Here is a 15,287-nt window from a genome sequence, read left to right as displayed (position 1 = left end):
CCCCAACGTGTGCCACCCGTCCCGCTCGTCCTCGGAGCCGCCCCGCCCCGCCCCGCGGGAGGAGCCTCCCCCTCCCTCCCCGTTCCTCCCTCCCGGTGGCAGCGGGGGGCGAGGGCAGCGGGGCGGCTGGAGCCGCGGGCAGCGCAGCGTAGCGCGGAGGCGGCGGGTGCGCGGGCGGCGGGCGCGGAGCCCCCGCGCCATGGGCGGGCGGCGCGGAGCGGCGGCGCGCAGCCGGCCCCGCCGGGGGTAGCCGCCCGCGCCCCGCACCGCGGACCCGGCATGAACTGAGGATGGCGAGCGCCTTCGGCCCGCGGTGGCCCCGGCGAGCGGCCCCGGTTGTTGGCAGCGGCGGCGGCGGCGGGGGGCTCTTCTTCGTGCTGCTGTGCGCCTCGGCGGGCCTGCCCCTCAGCGGGCAGCAAGTGCTGCGGATCGGTGAGTGCCTCCCGCGGGCACCGCTGCCGGGCGCGGGGCTCCCCGCTCCGCAGCTGCGGACCGTGCGCGGGTGCGGGGTCGGGAGCTGGGCTGTGCCCCCGGCGGAGCGGCTCCGGGCGGGCTATCGTTAGCCGCCGCCACTTCGGAAAGTTTGCCCCGGTGCCCGGTGCGGGGGGAGCGGGGACGGGATCCTCTGCCTAACGCCGCGGGGACCGCGAGTAGCGGCTTGGAGAGCTTGAAAAGTGGCGAGATCTCCCGGGTCGGAGCAGCACAGCGCGCTGCAACCTTTCGCTGTTTGCTCCCGTCCTCTTTGCGGGAGGTGAAACGTTTTCCCTCCTTCGTTCTTAGCTCCTGACCCTGGAACGCTCCCGAAGTGCTGTCCGTAAGCGTTAGCCCCAGCAAACAGGGATTTGTTTTTAAAACGGAAAACTCCGCACCATGGAAACCCGGCTCGGCTCTCAGGAAGCCGATCTCCCGACAGTGGGCTTCTTGTGTCGGTCAGAGAGACGGTGAATACAAAGTATCGCAGGAGTTAGGGTTGAGGAGCAACTGTGGAAGAGCTGTAGGCAGGAGATGCCGCTCTTCTGTTTCTCTATCCCTTTTGCCCGTCTCTCTTGGCGAGTGCTGAACGTGAAGCGAATAAAGAGAAAAGAAATCGTTTGCACCGCCCGGGGGGGATGCGCTGGGTAAGGCACAGCCCTGTGCCAAGCAGCAGATTGGTACCTCTTGGCCTCAAGTGCTAACCCCGCTCACGAGAGCTTGTCTAAAAACCTATTGGAAGGCTGCTTCCAGCTCGGAGAGCTCAGTACGGATTAGATAGGAAGAAATGAAGGGGCTCAGTCCCTCAAAGCACTGAGAAAAGGCAACCTGAAGGCACCCAGCAACTTGCAGCTGAAAATCTGAAATATGTCTGGAGCTGTCTGCATGCTGAGAGCGTGTTCTCCTTCTTTCTTATGGGGTGCAGCTGAAGTTTGCTGCTCTCTCTGCTCCCCACCTCAGAGCTCTGCCCTGTGTCAAGGCAATAGCTGTGTACACATGCAGTGCAGGTGAGATGCAAAGTGAATTCGGGGCTAGTGAAACTCATGGGAGAAAGTAGAGTGTGCTCAAATAACTCAGGCTGTAGCTTTGCAAATACACTGCATGGCTGCTGCTGAAAGGCAACTTTAACTTCCTTGTCTTTACTGGGAATAGCTTCTGAGGTAACTGGAGCATTTTAGAGTTTGAAGGAAAGTGTATTTGCTTGAATGTAGGCTAAATGCTTAGCTTTGTGCAGGATGGAGCCTTGGCTTCACAACTGGTATCAGCCCTGCAAGGACCAGGCAGAGATTTAGTGTGCTCCCCTCCCTCTGTCCTCTGTGCACCCCTCCACTGCACAGCGTGCTTTGCTGCCTGTGTTAATTCTAGAGAGGCTCCCAGGCAGTTGCCCCACATTGCTTTTCCCTTACATAGACCTGCACAGCTTGTAGGCTCTCTGCTGTGAGATGTGTGCCTGGTGTTCACTCACTCAGTGTGTGCAGCAATGGTGCCCTAATGCTGTCTATGGTCATACAACAGTAAGTGTGACAAATTGCTACGCTTTCAATCACTGCAGCAAATACACATCCAGGGTGATGCTGCCTGAGAATGAATGTTCCTTATGTGGTTGTGAATGCATAAAATATGCAATGTACTTATTGCTATAGTTATCCTGCCTATAAAGTAATGATGTCATCAAATATTAATCCTTCACATCCACTAACAGGGACAAGTCTCTGTCACTCTTCAAAGTGACACGCAGAAGTAATGGAAATAACTCCTTCCACACTCTTTGTGATAACATAATAAAATCATTCCAAAGCATTTCTGACTGAGGAAAATGCCATTAAGCCATCAGATTTTCTTTGTTGCGTTTTAGTTAATTAAGAAAAAGAAAGCACTGCCATACAATGTGCTGCAGTTTGCTGCCTGAATTAATACACTGTATTTAATTGCATTTTGCACTGTTAGGGAGCTTTTGGATATTTTTTTATTTTGTTGGCTTATGATACAAATGAAAAGATTCTTTTGCTGGCATTTAATTAGTTGTGAAGGGAAATTCTGGCTATTTCTCAGCATCTAGGTGATTATTACTTTCCTATTCATCTAAACAAGAAAAAGAACAGTAAAATTGATCCATTAAGAGAAAACAGAGAAATCTGAGATAAGATACAGTTTCAGTTTTGTTCAGTGCAATACTTTAGTGTCTTACTATTTCTTTCACGTTCATGCTAAAAAGCTTTTTCCTTGATATATGAACTAATGGAGCTATACAAGGAAATACTGTCTTTATCTACACATAACCCACTAGACTATATTATATGAAAGTATATTTAAAGTTCACAACCCTAATATTTTTGACTTAATGCTGAGGAATTTCTAGCATTCGCACTGAGTCAACCTAACCCTCTTGCCTGCCCTAATAGTACCGCTTGTATGAATTGAACCAACTCATATATAGGAAGGGAGAATGCAAATTAAGATAAGCAGTCACTAAGTTACAGAAACAGTCTCAAAAGCACTGAAATCTCACCAGCCACAAAATCTGATGTTAATGCTGGAGGCAGAGTCTTATTTCTTAGCGTGCATCCTTTGGGCCGTTGCAACTTCTAACCTAATGAAGCTATAAGAATAAACTTCAACATTACTGCAGAGTAATTATTAAAAAGTAGCCATTTAAGCAATGTTCTGGATTAGAATTAAAGAATAGTTGAGAAACTACACCAGATATTAATATATTGATGGACTTCATTAAAAAGAGAACGTGGCACTTTGCAACAGATATTTGTAGGAAGTTAAACTTGGATGAATCTTGGAATTCATCTCTAAAATTAACTCCTGAAAATGAGCAAATGAGTAATTCTTAGGTTTCATAGAAATTGCATTAGTTGATGAAATAGACACTCTTCAGCTGATACCAGAAGTAATTTTCAGTAATATTTGGTATGTTTCTATAGTTAATTGGAATATTTAAATATAGGTTTTGACTCTGCACTGATTTATTCCTTACTTCAGCAAAATTCCCAGTGGTTTCGTGAGCTGTGTTTTCAAAGACGGAGGATGAGCCCCATAATATTTCTCTCTGATTGAGAAATGTAGATTTAAAACAGACACACACAACTCAGCCCACGAAATACAGTTTTCCTCATAAGCTGAAATTTTTAGTATAACTTTCAGGAGATCTGTCTGTATTTTTATAAGCAGGGATGGAGCTGGGAGGTTTTTCCTGGGTAATATTTGCATTTCTACACTGTGAGAATGATAAAGACGAGAGCCTAATTAATTTCACTGGAAATTTGCGACTTCTTGTCAACCCTTTTCAAGACTTTATTTGTGAAGGGAATTATATTAATACACTTTTGAGCTTCTTCAGTGTGACATGGAAAGAACTGTAAAAAGTTCTGTTGTATTTTAATGTCATTAAAATGTTAATTAAAAGAAACTATTTCTTACTAGATGACTACATGGCACTGCATTCCACAGCGTCTTAGGCAGTGTGACTGCATTTTATATCATTAGATGATCAGACTTTAACAGCACACTGTTAACCAGATCCCAAATGCTCAGTGGTTCATCATTTCAGTATAATATATTTTACTTAAATTTCCTAATTCTGCACTTAATGGAAGACTGTTTTGCCACAAGTATTTCTGAAGGATTCCTACCAAAATGTACCAGCAAAAGTTATTAGGCATCTCCCTTCTCACTGAATTTGGGAATACTGCACAAAGTGTGAGAAAGTGCATTTTGTCTCATGTTCTAAATGGTTAATCAAGTCAGAACCTATAAAATGCAGGTGCAAAATGCATTGCCAGCACCTTAGCAGAGCACTCCAGCATGTCTGTGCTTGTGCACAAAAAGGTCAGTGGAGCTCAGCGGCCTCAATGCATACAGTGGTTGTGTAGAAGACACTTGACTGCACTGCGATTAGCATGGTTACAAACTGAAATTATAAAAAACAAAATCTTATTGGCAGTTTCTTTGTGTTCTACCATTTAGGCTTGAAGGTACAGATGGATGACTTACCTTGGGTTCCATACCATTGTATTTCCATACCATTGTATTTCCAGGCCCTTTTTTTTTTTTTTTTTTTTTTTACCATGGAAGATTCTTGCTGTGCTGGGTTGCTCCACTGGGGAGTATTAAAAAGTCATGAAGTCATGCTCAGCTGATGTACACTGACATCTTTTTATTGAACTCAAGGGAGCCATGCTGGTTTAAATTGCCTGAAGAGCTGGCTGGACATATTTAATATATGAGAAACAAAACTTTTGTAATTCCCCCAGCTGCCCTGCCTACTTACCAGCCTTCCTAATGATGGGTAGGGTCAGACAAAGTCAAACCCCACATGTCTTGTTTCCCTTGTTTTCTGCCGATGTGTTCAGCAGACTTGGTAACCGCAGCTAAGCAATGGTGGTCAATGAGTGCCTGTAGCTCACCACAGTGACCATTGCCCCATCAGCTCTTGGTACCTCAGTAGAAGTGTTTGCTGGATGACTGTGCTGCTGTTGGAAAGTTATTGTTACTGGGATGGTGTAAAGCACTAATCAGTATGTGAAGAAATCTAGAGGTGATGTTAACTTTCCAGAAAGCAGACAGTATATATCTCTGTTGTCAGAACACACCTAAATGTCTGCTTTAACATGAAATTGATGAGCTGTAAAATCAAAAATTATAGTCTTAAAATAGTCTGTAATATTGTGGCTTGATGACTTTGCAGCAGGCAGCAAGCTACTCCCAGCCGTACTAACAAAAACACCAGATGTGTTGCTTCTGTCCTGGAACATTTGTCAGAAAAGACTGATGAAGAACGGCAAAGAAAAGGTCCCAAGACTGGAGTTGGGATGGTATAGTCAGCACTGAGGGAGATGAAAAACAATTAAAAAAAATATGGCATGATGGTGCGTTACTGCTGCATTTCACATCTTGGGAGATATGTGATTGGCAATGGCAAATTTTGCATAGATATCAGACAAGAGGCAGGTGAGTTACGGGAAAATGAAATGGAAAACAGCCAGGGCTGTTTTTGTTCCACTGACATCCATGCTGTAGTAATTTGTTACTTTCTCTTAACTTACACAAGGTCTACATCCTAATGTGCAAAGTATGTCTGCTGTACTGCAGTGAGCTCCATGTGGGCAGATAAATAGGGTATCCTGCTGTGTTTGACCAAGGCTTCAAATGCATTTATGTAACACATGTGCATCAGTTCAGACTTTCAGGACTTAAGTAAAATAAAGGATGAAATCTTCACAACAATGAAGTCAATGAAATTTTGCCAAAGGATAATAGTTTTCCCTCAAATATTTTTATTTATGCAAAATGTTTGATACTTAACCTAGTACTTTTTCAATTAATAATTCATGCTCAGTATGGTGAACACTGCAGGAAGAACAATCATTATAAATAAAACAAAATTTCTTTGGGTTCCCATTCTTGCCTAATAGCTTATTTCTGTTCAGGTGTAATGAATTTCTTTTTGAATTCTGCGTCCATCCCACAGTACTAAATTTTGTATATCCAGCATCAGTTCTTGCTGTCACTATAAGCTCCTCCATATGGTCCCATCTCCACTTAACATTTTCCATTCAGACCACAAGTACAATCTCAATACTGTTTTTTCATTATAGTCTGTTTTGTCTATCCTGATCAGTAATAAAGCTTAAACCCTCTCGTCCCCTCCTCAATATTTTAAACAACTGCCTCTAATCTTCTTTTCTCAGAAGGGCTTGATTTGACCAACTAGACTATAGATTGTCCTGCAATGAAAGAAAAAAATCCTATCTGAGACCTGATTAGTTTTACTCCACAGCTTTGGATCTGTAACCCGCAAGTCCAGTTTGTCCTAGTTTTTGTTGACTTTAGGTTTTAGTTGACAATAATGAGTTTATGACTTTGGAAAAGCTCTACAGTGGGAATATTATTACCCTTCATTCTCTTTTATTTTATTTTTCTTTCTGCTGAAGGTGATTCAGTATTACCTAGAAAATGATTCGCTTTCAAATGGTGTATTTGCTTTCACTGAGCATAATTAAAACTGTTTCATTATTCCAAATAGGCACTTTTTCATTTCAACTGGAGGAATGAAGTGTCTGAGCAGGCTGTTAAAATATCTTTTTTTCTTCTTTCATTCTGACAGTGTTTAAGTTTTCCTACGTTATTTTTATACCTTCCTCTGTACCTCCTCAATAAATTGGGGCATTACAAACACTGGGAGATGTGGATAAGTAATATGTCATGGCAGTATGGACAAAGAGTTAGTAATGATCTCAAAAGTTCAGTTTTGAGCTTTTCTTTGGTCTGTCGTGCTCTTTGCAAATGCACCTTCTGGTTGTTTGTTTCTTTGGGCATTCAAATTATACTTCTAAAAGTTTAGAAGTTGAGCGTTATGAATTCTGTTAGCATTGAAACTGGTTCCACATGCTGCCACTAGATCTGGGCAAGCAAACTTTGTCTGTTTCAAGGAAAATTATGTTTCCAGCACGTTGATTCTGGCTAGGGCTCAAAACCTTCCATATCACTAAATGGCACAGAGGTCCTGGTGAAATGCTGAGTAGGTGGAAGTGACAGTCTTAGTGCAGAAGTATCTCCACAAATATAGAGAAGAACTTGTTTGGAGTGAGAAAGTGTACAAAACTCATTGTTCTATCTACATATGAAGGAGCAAAGCGTCCCACATCCATTATGTCCAAGAAACACTTTTTGCCAGAAGTATTGTCACAGATGCTGTAGCTTTGCTTTGGCTGTCAGATGGAGGAGGAACAGAGCCTTCTTTGAATTTAGTGATGAAACACCGAGACCTTAAAATCACTATGATTTTATATGATTTTATATCATAGTGATTTTTAGTACATAGAGAGCATTTTAAAACCCACACTTTTTAAAGGATCAGTCATGATAAAATATTGTAAGAACATTCAGTACATTGTAAAGTCATACTTTTTCAGCTCCAAATGTTTTGGAATAAGCAAGAGAAGATACTAGCAGACAAAAGGATTCGGGAAAAAAAAACAACACCATTTTAAAAGAACAACATTAGGTAGCTATAAGAAAAGAAGTAAAAATGTTTGAAGGTACAAGTTTATTCTTGGCGTCCCCTGGGATGCCTGATGAAGCAGAGTCCTGCCAGGTTGTTTTTTTTGCCCTTGCTGCCACTCATTTCTACTAAGGATCACCTCCCCTTCACCTCCCAGGGAGACATGTGTCATTAATGTCTTCAGCATGCAAGGCAGATTCCCAGGTGAGTAATTAGGCTTGCCTAATCTGCCACTGCTGTTTCTGCACTTGATCGCAGTCTGTATGTCAGCCTAACATATTTTAAGTATTTCTTTCTCTGCTTATTTCTTTAATGCTAAATAACTTCTCCTGTCAAAGAGCTTTGGCCTTCACAGTCCAATGAAAGCACACATAGGTCCACAAATCCAGTAGGTGTCTAACTCTGCTTTCCAGCAGAGTGTAACAAGAGTAGGCCAAGTGTTTGGTCTTAAATTTATGATTTTAAATGGAAAGAAAGCTACTTCTCTTTTCAAAGTTTGCCTTACTTATAACTTTAGGATGTTATAGCTGTAGTAAAACTACTGCAGCATGCTGTAACAATTAAGCAATGAACAACTACTATGAATTGCCCTATTCTTAGGGAAGGGGGATTATATCAATTGGGTTTACTGTGATTCTGAGAAGAAAAGGTGCATATACCTTATGTTTTGGATCTCATAATTAGGAGGCAAATCCATGGAAATTGATGCTAATGGGATCTACCATGCAATGAAAGGTGATATTGAACTAGTTTCATTACTGCCTCACCTCATGCAGTTCTTACTGTGTTATATTTCAAGAAGAATCATAATGAATAATAATAACACTGAGATATCCTAAAGCAGTAGAGCTCATAGTACTTCACAGAGCAGATACAATTCATTTTATTTTATGGCTTGGGAAATCAAGTCCATAGGACTGGAGTGTTTTGCTGGCAAACTTGTGGCAAAGCAGGAGGTGAATCCAGGCCTTGAGTGCCAACCCTCTGGACCTCTGACTAGCGCATTGCAACTTTGACGTTTTCTTAAAGTTTATATATTCAGTGAAGATTTGCACAGATCCTTGGAAATTAGGAGATTGGCTCTTGGAAGTACCTTTTCACTGTTCAGATTTCTTCTAAGCATACTTTCAGCATAGAATCAAAGAACCTCCCCTGGCACAACTTGAGCATGCTTTCTCATGTCCTCTCCAGCCTCTGTCTTTGCATCTGCTGAGGACTGGTGTTCTGCTGAAATTAAGGTATGGTAAATCTGAGCAATGGGCAAACACCTGTGGGATACAATACAATTTCCATTTGTTCCCCTCATTTTGTCACTTCCGTGGATTACTCCACCAAGGCACACATGCCCCCTGTAATTATACTTCTTTCAAATACAGAGGCATTTTGACTGTCTCCTTTCTGGAGGGATATTTCGTACATGGATAAGATGGTTATTCATTTTACAAGACTGTAACTCTTAAGTAAATACAAAACATTCCCTGAATTGACCTGGCATTTTGTCTTGTATGTTTCAGAACCTAGTTTCCCTCTTTCCTCCAGGAAAGGCTCTAAGCAGCAAGAAAGAGACTTTCATTGCATTCAAGCTGTATACAGAGATGTACTATCAAAACCATTCAGCTTTTTAGCAAAAATTCAGGTGTTCTTATAAAATGTAGTCATACTAGCCAGGAATTAAATCTGGCTTCAGGAAACATGTCTCAGTGCTTAGAATCTTTGGCATTTACCCCCCTCCCCCTCCTCCTGGTCTCATCCCTGACAAAAATATGAAAATTAGGTGCATTCAGACATAAATTTCTAGAGGAAAAAAAAAACCAATAACAAAAAAAAAAAAAAAGCAGCATTTGCTTTCACAAAAGAAAAATACAGGTGAAATCAAGCCATTTTAATCCTCTTTTCTGCCATGCAACCTGCTTTCTCCTAAATGTCTGGGGGGTGCTGTGCCAAACCAGTCATTTTTTAAATGTTATGAATAGGAAGTTCAGACCTGATGGGATGTGAAAAGTAGTTTATGTGAAGTAGTTACTTCATTCTTGAGAAACTGCAAATTAATCTGTTTTTATCTGGATCAGTCTCAAGAGATTAATCTCAAGACATCAGAGGCCATATCAAGCTTAGAGACACCCTATCGGTAGTCAGAGAATAGGAGACCAGGTTGCTGCAGCAACAGCATGACATATGTAAAACTCTATTTGATTATGTTGGTATCACAGAGAAAGCTGTTTAAAAGTTGGGTCAGGTTTTTTAGCTGTACTATACTTTTCCAAAGACTGTCAGTCACTGTCAGATTGGTCAGTGATTCAAAATGCATGATGAATAGCTTGATTAACTTATGCATTACTTAATCTCATGTGTATAGCAATCTAGCTGTCCACATAAAATAATTTAGTAATAAGATATTGGAGAACTATTAAAAGAGCTAGTAATAAGCCACATAAGAATTCTTACCTGCATTTTGGAGACAAACAATAATTTCTGATTAAAATGTTTTCATGTTTTGATTTTGAATGCTTTCCTTCATGCTAGAGTTCAAAAAAGCATAGGAAATTACTTACATTAAACAGACAATTTCATTAGAATGGGAAAAGAATGAGTAAATATACAGGCCACCAGAAGGACATGGAGTCACTACTGTTCCCTTATGATTGTTCAAATGTATTTTGTATGATAAACAATGCTCATGATAAACGAAATTGCTTTCTTAATAGTATTCTGTGCCCCCAATTTATTCACTCGTATTTAAAAATATTAAATGTAAGAGGCTATAGTCAAAGAATGCAGTAAATGAGGCAGAAATCCTTCAGAATAATGTACATTGTTAAATAACAGAAGATGGTATTTTGAAGTTGTTTGGTATTTCCCATCTTCTGGGGCTTCACCTTTAATCTAATGTGTTTTAATAAAAAAAGTTTTTGTATAATTTTCTTTCACTGTGGAAAAACAACCAGAAAACCCAGGAGTAGAATGCTCTTTTGATATCTAATAGGACATTCTTCATTGTTAGTACAAGAGATCTGTAATGCAGAGCAGGGACCTGTACCACCTTACAGTAAATTTGGCTGCTCCATCTACGTACCTTGCCCTAGAGAAGAATTAAACATTTTTTCAGAGGTCTTTGGTGATGGGAAGACAAGGGATTGGCTGGCCATGCAACACTGCAATGAAGGGTTCTGTCTTATACTACTTCTGACACCAAAAGGGACAAGGGACAGCTTCTGCAGATTTAGGCAACACATGCATAGTGTAGAGAGGTTAAGGTAGGCACTTATCTATCCATTGGGTTAAAACCACCACTGACTGTGTGTGTTTGTGCAGCGCTGTGCCATCACATTTTAAGTCCTGCTTGAATATGTTGTCAGTGAAATGAATATCAGAATATTTATAAGTCAAGAAAACAACAACAACAAAAAACAAACAAGCAAAAAACCAACAACCCACAAGCCATTTGTTATTCACAGGAACAGCTAAAACCTCCTGTATTCAGTCTGAAATAGATGCAGGATACGGAAATGTCACTTCAGATGGCTAACATTAGACAGAACTACAAACACCTAGAGACATGGTTGTGCAGTGGGCAGCAACAGGAGTCCTTTCACATTGACAAAAGCTACAAGGTCTTATTGGCACTGCTTATAAAGCAAGAGGTAGAGCTCCCCCATGGGAAAGATCTGTTTGCCATTGTTGGAGGTGAAGCATTAATAGCACCTAAGTAATCAGTCTGCATTAGCCACATTGGTCGGTCTCGTCTGGGTGGTCAGATTTTCTGTCCATTGTCTGGTTAAGGACAATGGAAACTTGAGGTACAGTAGTAGGATGGTGGCCACAGCAGTATTGACAGCTGTGGGAGTGCAGTCTGATTTGCCTAAAACAGACCAGCCTGGACAAGCCAGCACAGGCAATGCCTTTCCTGGCATTTTACATTGTGAAATAATGCAATCTTTACTGCAACCTGCTGCTTCCTTCACTGGATTCTACCTTCTTGAAAAAAACCTTTTAAGAACAGCATTTGTTCTTTGTTGAACAAGTTTCCATTTGTTTGCCTGCTAATGGCCAAGTAGAGCAGAAAAGAGAAATGCAGTTTTTCCTGCCTCTTCATTTGTAAACAGATGAAGAAACATCCTTCTAAGGACACACAACATTCTTGTCTGTAGTACACATCCCTACACCTGATAGCAAAGATCTAGGCAGAGTGGGAGCTTGCTGCAAGGAAAGGCTTAGTATTCAGTGTGAACAAGCCAGCATGTAGGGGGACTTTGATGAGAGATCATTTGATTTGGGTTCGTGCTGAACTTTACTGTGAATGATTTGCTGTCCTGTGATCTACCACTAAGCTGTCACAGTGGTGATGTAAGGATGATTTCAGTGCTCACTTGCAGCCTGCTGCCATGTGCAGAGCCCCATGGAGCAGAGTGGAACCAATCAAACACAAAGTTCACCATGCATGTGACCAAATATGTCAACAAAGACATAGGAGTCTGTGATTGTAAGGTAGCCAAATGTCAATGGAATTCAGTGCAAGTGAACTGCTTGTCTATTTGGGAACTTTACACTTCCCAGCCATGACTCCTCCATTCCTGCTTCTGCACTGGGCATGCATATGCTCACCTCACCCTGGCCATGTGCTCCAGGGTAAGGTTCAATCCTGCCACCAAGGCCACTTGCAGAATTTTGATGTAAAATGATGTCTTTTTCTTGCTATCTCTGTTCCAACAACTTGTACACAGAAAGCTTTTTATTCTTCCAAAGCTGCTCGATTTTAACTATGCCAGACCATCCCAAAAACTTATCAGCAGCACACTGCAGCTGGAGTCTAGTACGACTTGATGCTTTTCTGACTGTAACTATCTAGAAAATTTTCATTTCACGTCCAAATTGTTTACTTATCTGCTACAAACATATGTTAAGAGAAGTTAAGGCTCGGTTGCCCAAGGTGCATTTTAATACAGAAAAAGAACTGCTTCAGATATTCCACATTACATCGTCTAGCTATATCTGGTGCTGTAAATTACAAAGCTGCTCCATTGAACTGAATGAAGATTAAATTTTTGAACGCTGTTTCTGAAGAATGCAGATTTTTCTCTTTGAAATGAAGAATCTGTCCTGCATCAGTGTGGCTCACTGCATGCATTACTGCCCAGGCTTTCTGTTTTTAAGCCTGGGTGCCAAACTGCTCCCTGGGGAGCGTGTCCTGTCATTGATCCATGTAGAGACACTTAAAAAGCATCTGCAGATGGAGTGAGTGTGGGTTGTGCCCTGAGCAGCAAGTGATCTGGGAAACTGTAATCCGTGCGCTGTCATCTTGAAATCAGATCTGTCAGGAAGGAAAATAAACAAGAAACATCTATCCTCTCATCTGCATAAACCTTCTGTAGATGCCCACTGTGTTTAAAGTACACAGATGTGATTTAAAAAATCAGCTCCCTACAGCTTCCAAATGAAGTACTTTTGTGCTACTCTTTTACCTTGTTCCTCTACCAAGCTGAATTCCTACTTCCAGCCCTCTTCTCTTAGCTCTCCAGATGTGAGGAAGTTTCATCTGTTTTTTTCTTCCTTCTGTGACTAACAGTGACCCCTGGGAGGAAGAGGAGTGGGTGCTTCCTTTAAAGCAACATAGTACCAACAGAATCCAGTGTTGAAAAACAGTTCTGTTCCCTCTGTATAAAAGGCTGAATTCAGACATGTTTCCTCATACAAATTATCTCACATGCAACCACTCAGATTGAGACATTGTAGTGATCCCAAACTGTGTTTGGATGAGCATTAGAATCTCCCTTAAGTTGAGAACAGTGATCACAAGAACACCTCAACCTGCTGCAGGCGACATCTTCATAACAAAGTGGTAGAGGCCCTTTTACCATGTCATGTCCTTCATCACCTAGGGTGGTCAGCATAGTCTCAGCCTTTTTAGGATTGCTTTAATTAGAGTCAGAGACAGAAAAGGAAAGTGTTTTCTGCTAATTAGATGGCCAAATGCTTTATGCCCTCTGGCTCTTAGCTTTACATGAGTGTTTTTCTGTATGTAAGAAGATCACTTCTTCTGTGTTATTTGGGATGTTTCTTAGGATATTTTTATATATATATATATATAAAGGTGTTAGGGTGCTGTGGGATGGCTATGTGAAGTGAGGCCAGAGCTGCTCTGTGCTCCAATGGCCCCACTGCAGGGCAGAGCCTGTAGAGAGACCACCATGGAGCAGATATCCACTCTGCAGCCTATGGAGGATCCCATGCCAGAGCAGGTGGATGTGCCCTGAAGGAAGCTGTGGCTTCTGGAGAACACATGCTGGAACTGGGAAATATCATATGGAGGAAGGAGCCTCAGGGAGGAGACATTATGAACTGACCACATATTCCCTGATGCCTTCTGGGGAGGAGCTAAAGGAGATGGGGATGAAGGAATGAAGTTGAGTGTGGAAGAATGGACAGGCTGAGGGAAAGATGTCTGTGTTTCTTAGTCCATATCAATTTTAATTGGCAGTAAGTTCAATGAATCTTTCTTTGATTCCAAATACACAGGAAAAATCTGAATGTAATATAGTTACTGCTTATGCCAAATTTTTCCTTTTTTGTGTTTTATTCTCACTGCTGAATTAATGCGTATTACAGAACTAACAAGTACCGAAGAGGCATTAGAGGGAGAGGCAGTGCTCAGTGCTGCTCCTCTGCTCCCTGAGAGAAGCAGCAGGCCAGCATGAGACCTCCTCTCAGCCTCCTCTACTTCTAGCTGGGCAGACCGAATGTCCAAGGAATAGGGCATTTGCCTTTGTCAAAGAATCAAAACTCAGTCATTCTTCTATAGTCATTGATTTATTATAAACTTCACAGGCAACAAGTATAGCCCAATGAGCGCAAATATAGCTTCTCCAGGAAGTTTGATTTGATGTGAGCTTTAAACTGCCAATCTTCAGCAGGTAAGACATCAGAACTTCTTTGAAAGCCAAGTCCTTGCTCTTATCTACAAGCCCATACAGAAAATCTGTGAGAATATGGTACAAAATAATCTCTTCTGATCCTTCGTCCTTTAAGTGACAGATCACTTAGTCTCAGAAAGAAATATGACCCAGAAGCTATTTTAGCTATGTTTCTCCTGAAGTCAATGAAGCTGTGCCAGTTTATACTGATGGGGTTCTGGCAAGTGTATTATTCTGACAGAATAACAGTTGGACAATTTACTATGGTTCATCCAAACTGCAGATGAAGTTCAGAATTTCATTTCATTGAGGAAATCGATGGAAATAGTTCTCCTCCTACTTCCCTTTTCTCCAGCCGCTGATTTTGATGAGATCTTCCACCCCTGCAAAGGTTTCCTTCTCTGTCCTGCTTTTTTTCACCATGGCAAAGGCATAGAAAGAACGACAAAAATCACTGTCTTATAGTAAGACCAGATGTTGTCAGGTGTAAATTATTCCAGCCACTGATGGTGCTTTTGATGGACTTGAATAAGAAGAGAGCTGGAATGTCTTCTACCCATTGCTTCTAGAAATAGCATAATTATTTACGTACGATCGTGCGACTGTAGCACAGAAAATACTAAAAACATAAACCTCCCTGTAGAAGAATGTCTTGTTAGAAAGAACCTTCACTTTCTTTGTGCAGCTTAGGACAAATCTTTTGATTCAGGACACAAATATATCAAATAAGGTCAAGCATCATACAATTTTGGTGTCACACTGAATTCATGGTAAAGCTAATATTGTTACAGTCCTGCTGTGACTGACATAAACCTGTCACATTTTCAACAGGGTGATTCATGAAAGATACAGAAGAATCAATGGACATAAAAATAGATAATACAATAACAGCATCC

General features: G+C 41.5%; 1 protein-coding gene across 5 annotated transcripts in view; it reads left to right on the top strand.

Moving 5' to 3' along the window:
* Positions 1 to 233: 233 nt before the first annotated feature.
* GRIK1 (glutamate ionotropic receptor kainate type subunit 1) overlaps positions 234 to 15,287 on the top strand; it is a 155,806-nt gene continuing 140,752 nt past the window's right edge. Inside the window, exon 1 of one of the 5 annotated variants that reach the window (XR_004309438.1) lies at positions 234 to 432. Coding sequence is in view for 4 of the 5 variants with exons in the window: in XM_015881129.2 (XP_015736615.1) it covers positions 291 to 432 (142 nt within the window). In the remaining variant the exon portion in view is untranslated. The remainder of the gene's footprint in view (positions 433 to 15,287) is intronic. The other 4 variants (XM_015881129.2, XM_032448614.1, XM_015881120.2 and 1 more) reach the window with 4 other exon arrangements.

This window comes from Coturnix japonica, chromosome 1 (assembly GCF_001577835.2).
Source record: "Coturnix japonica isolate 7356 chromosome 1, Coturnix japonica 2.1, whole genome shotgun sequence".
NCBI lineage: Eukaryota > Metazoa > Chordata > Aves > Galliformes > Phasianidae > Coturnix > Coturnix japonica.
Note: the sequence above shows the minus strand (reverse complement) of the source record. Positions and strands in the feature narration are given on the sequence as shown.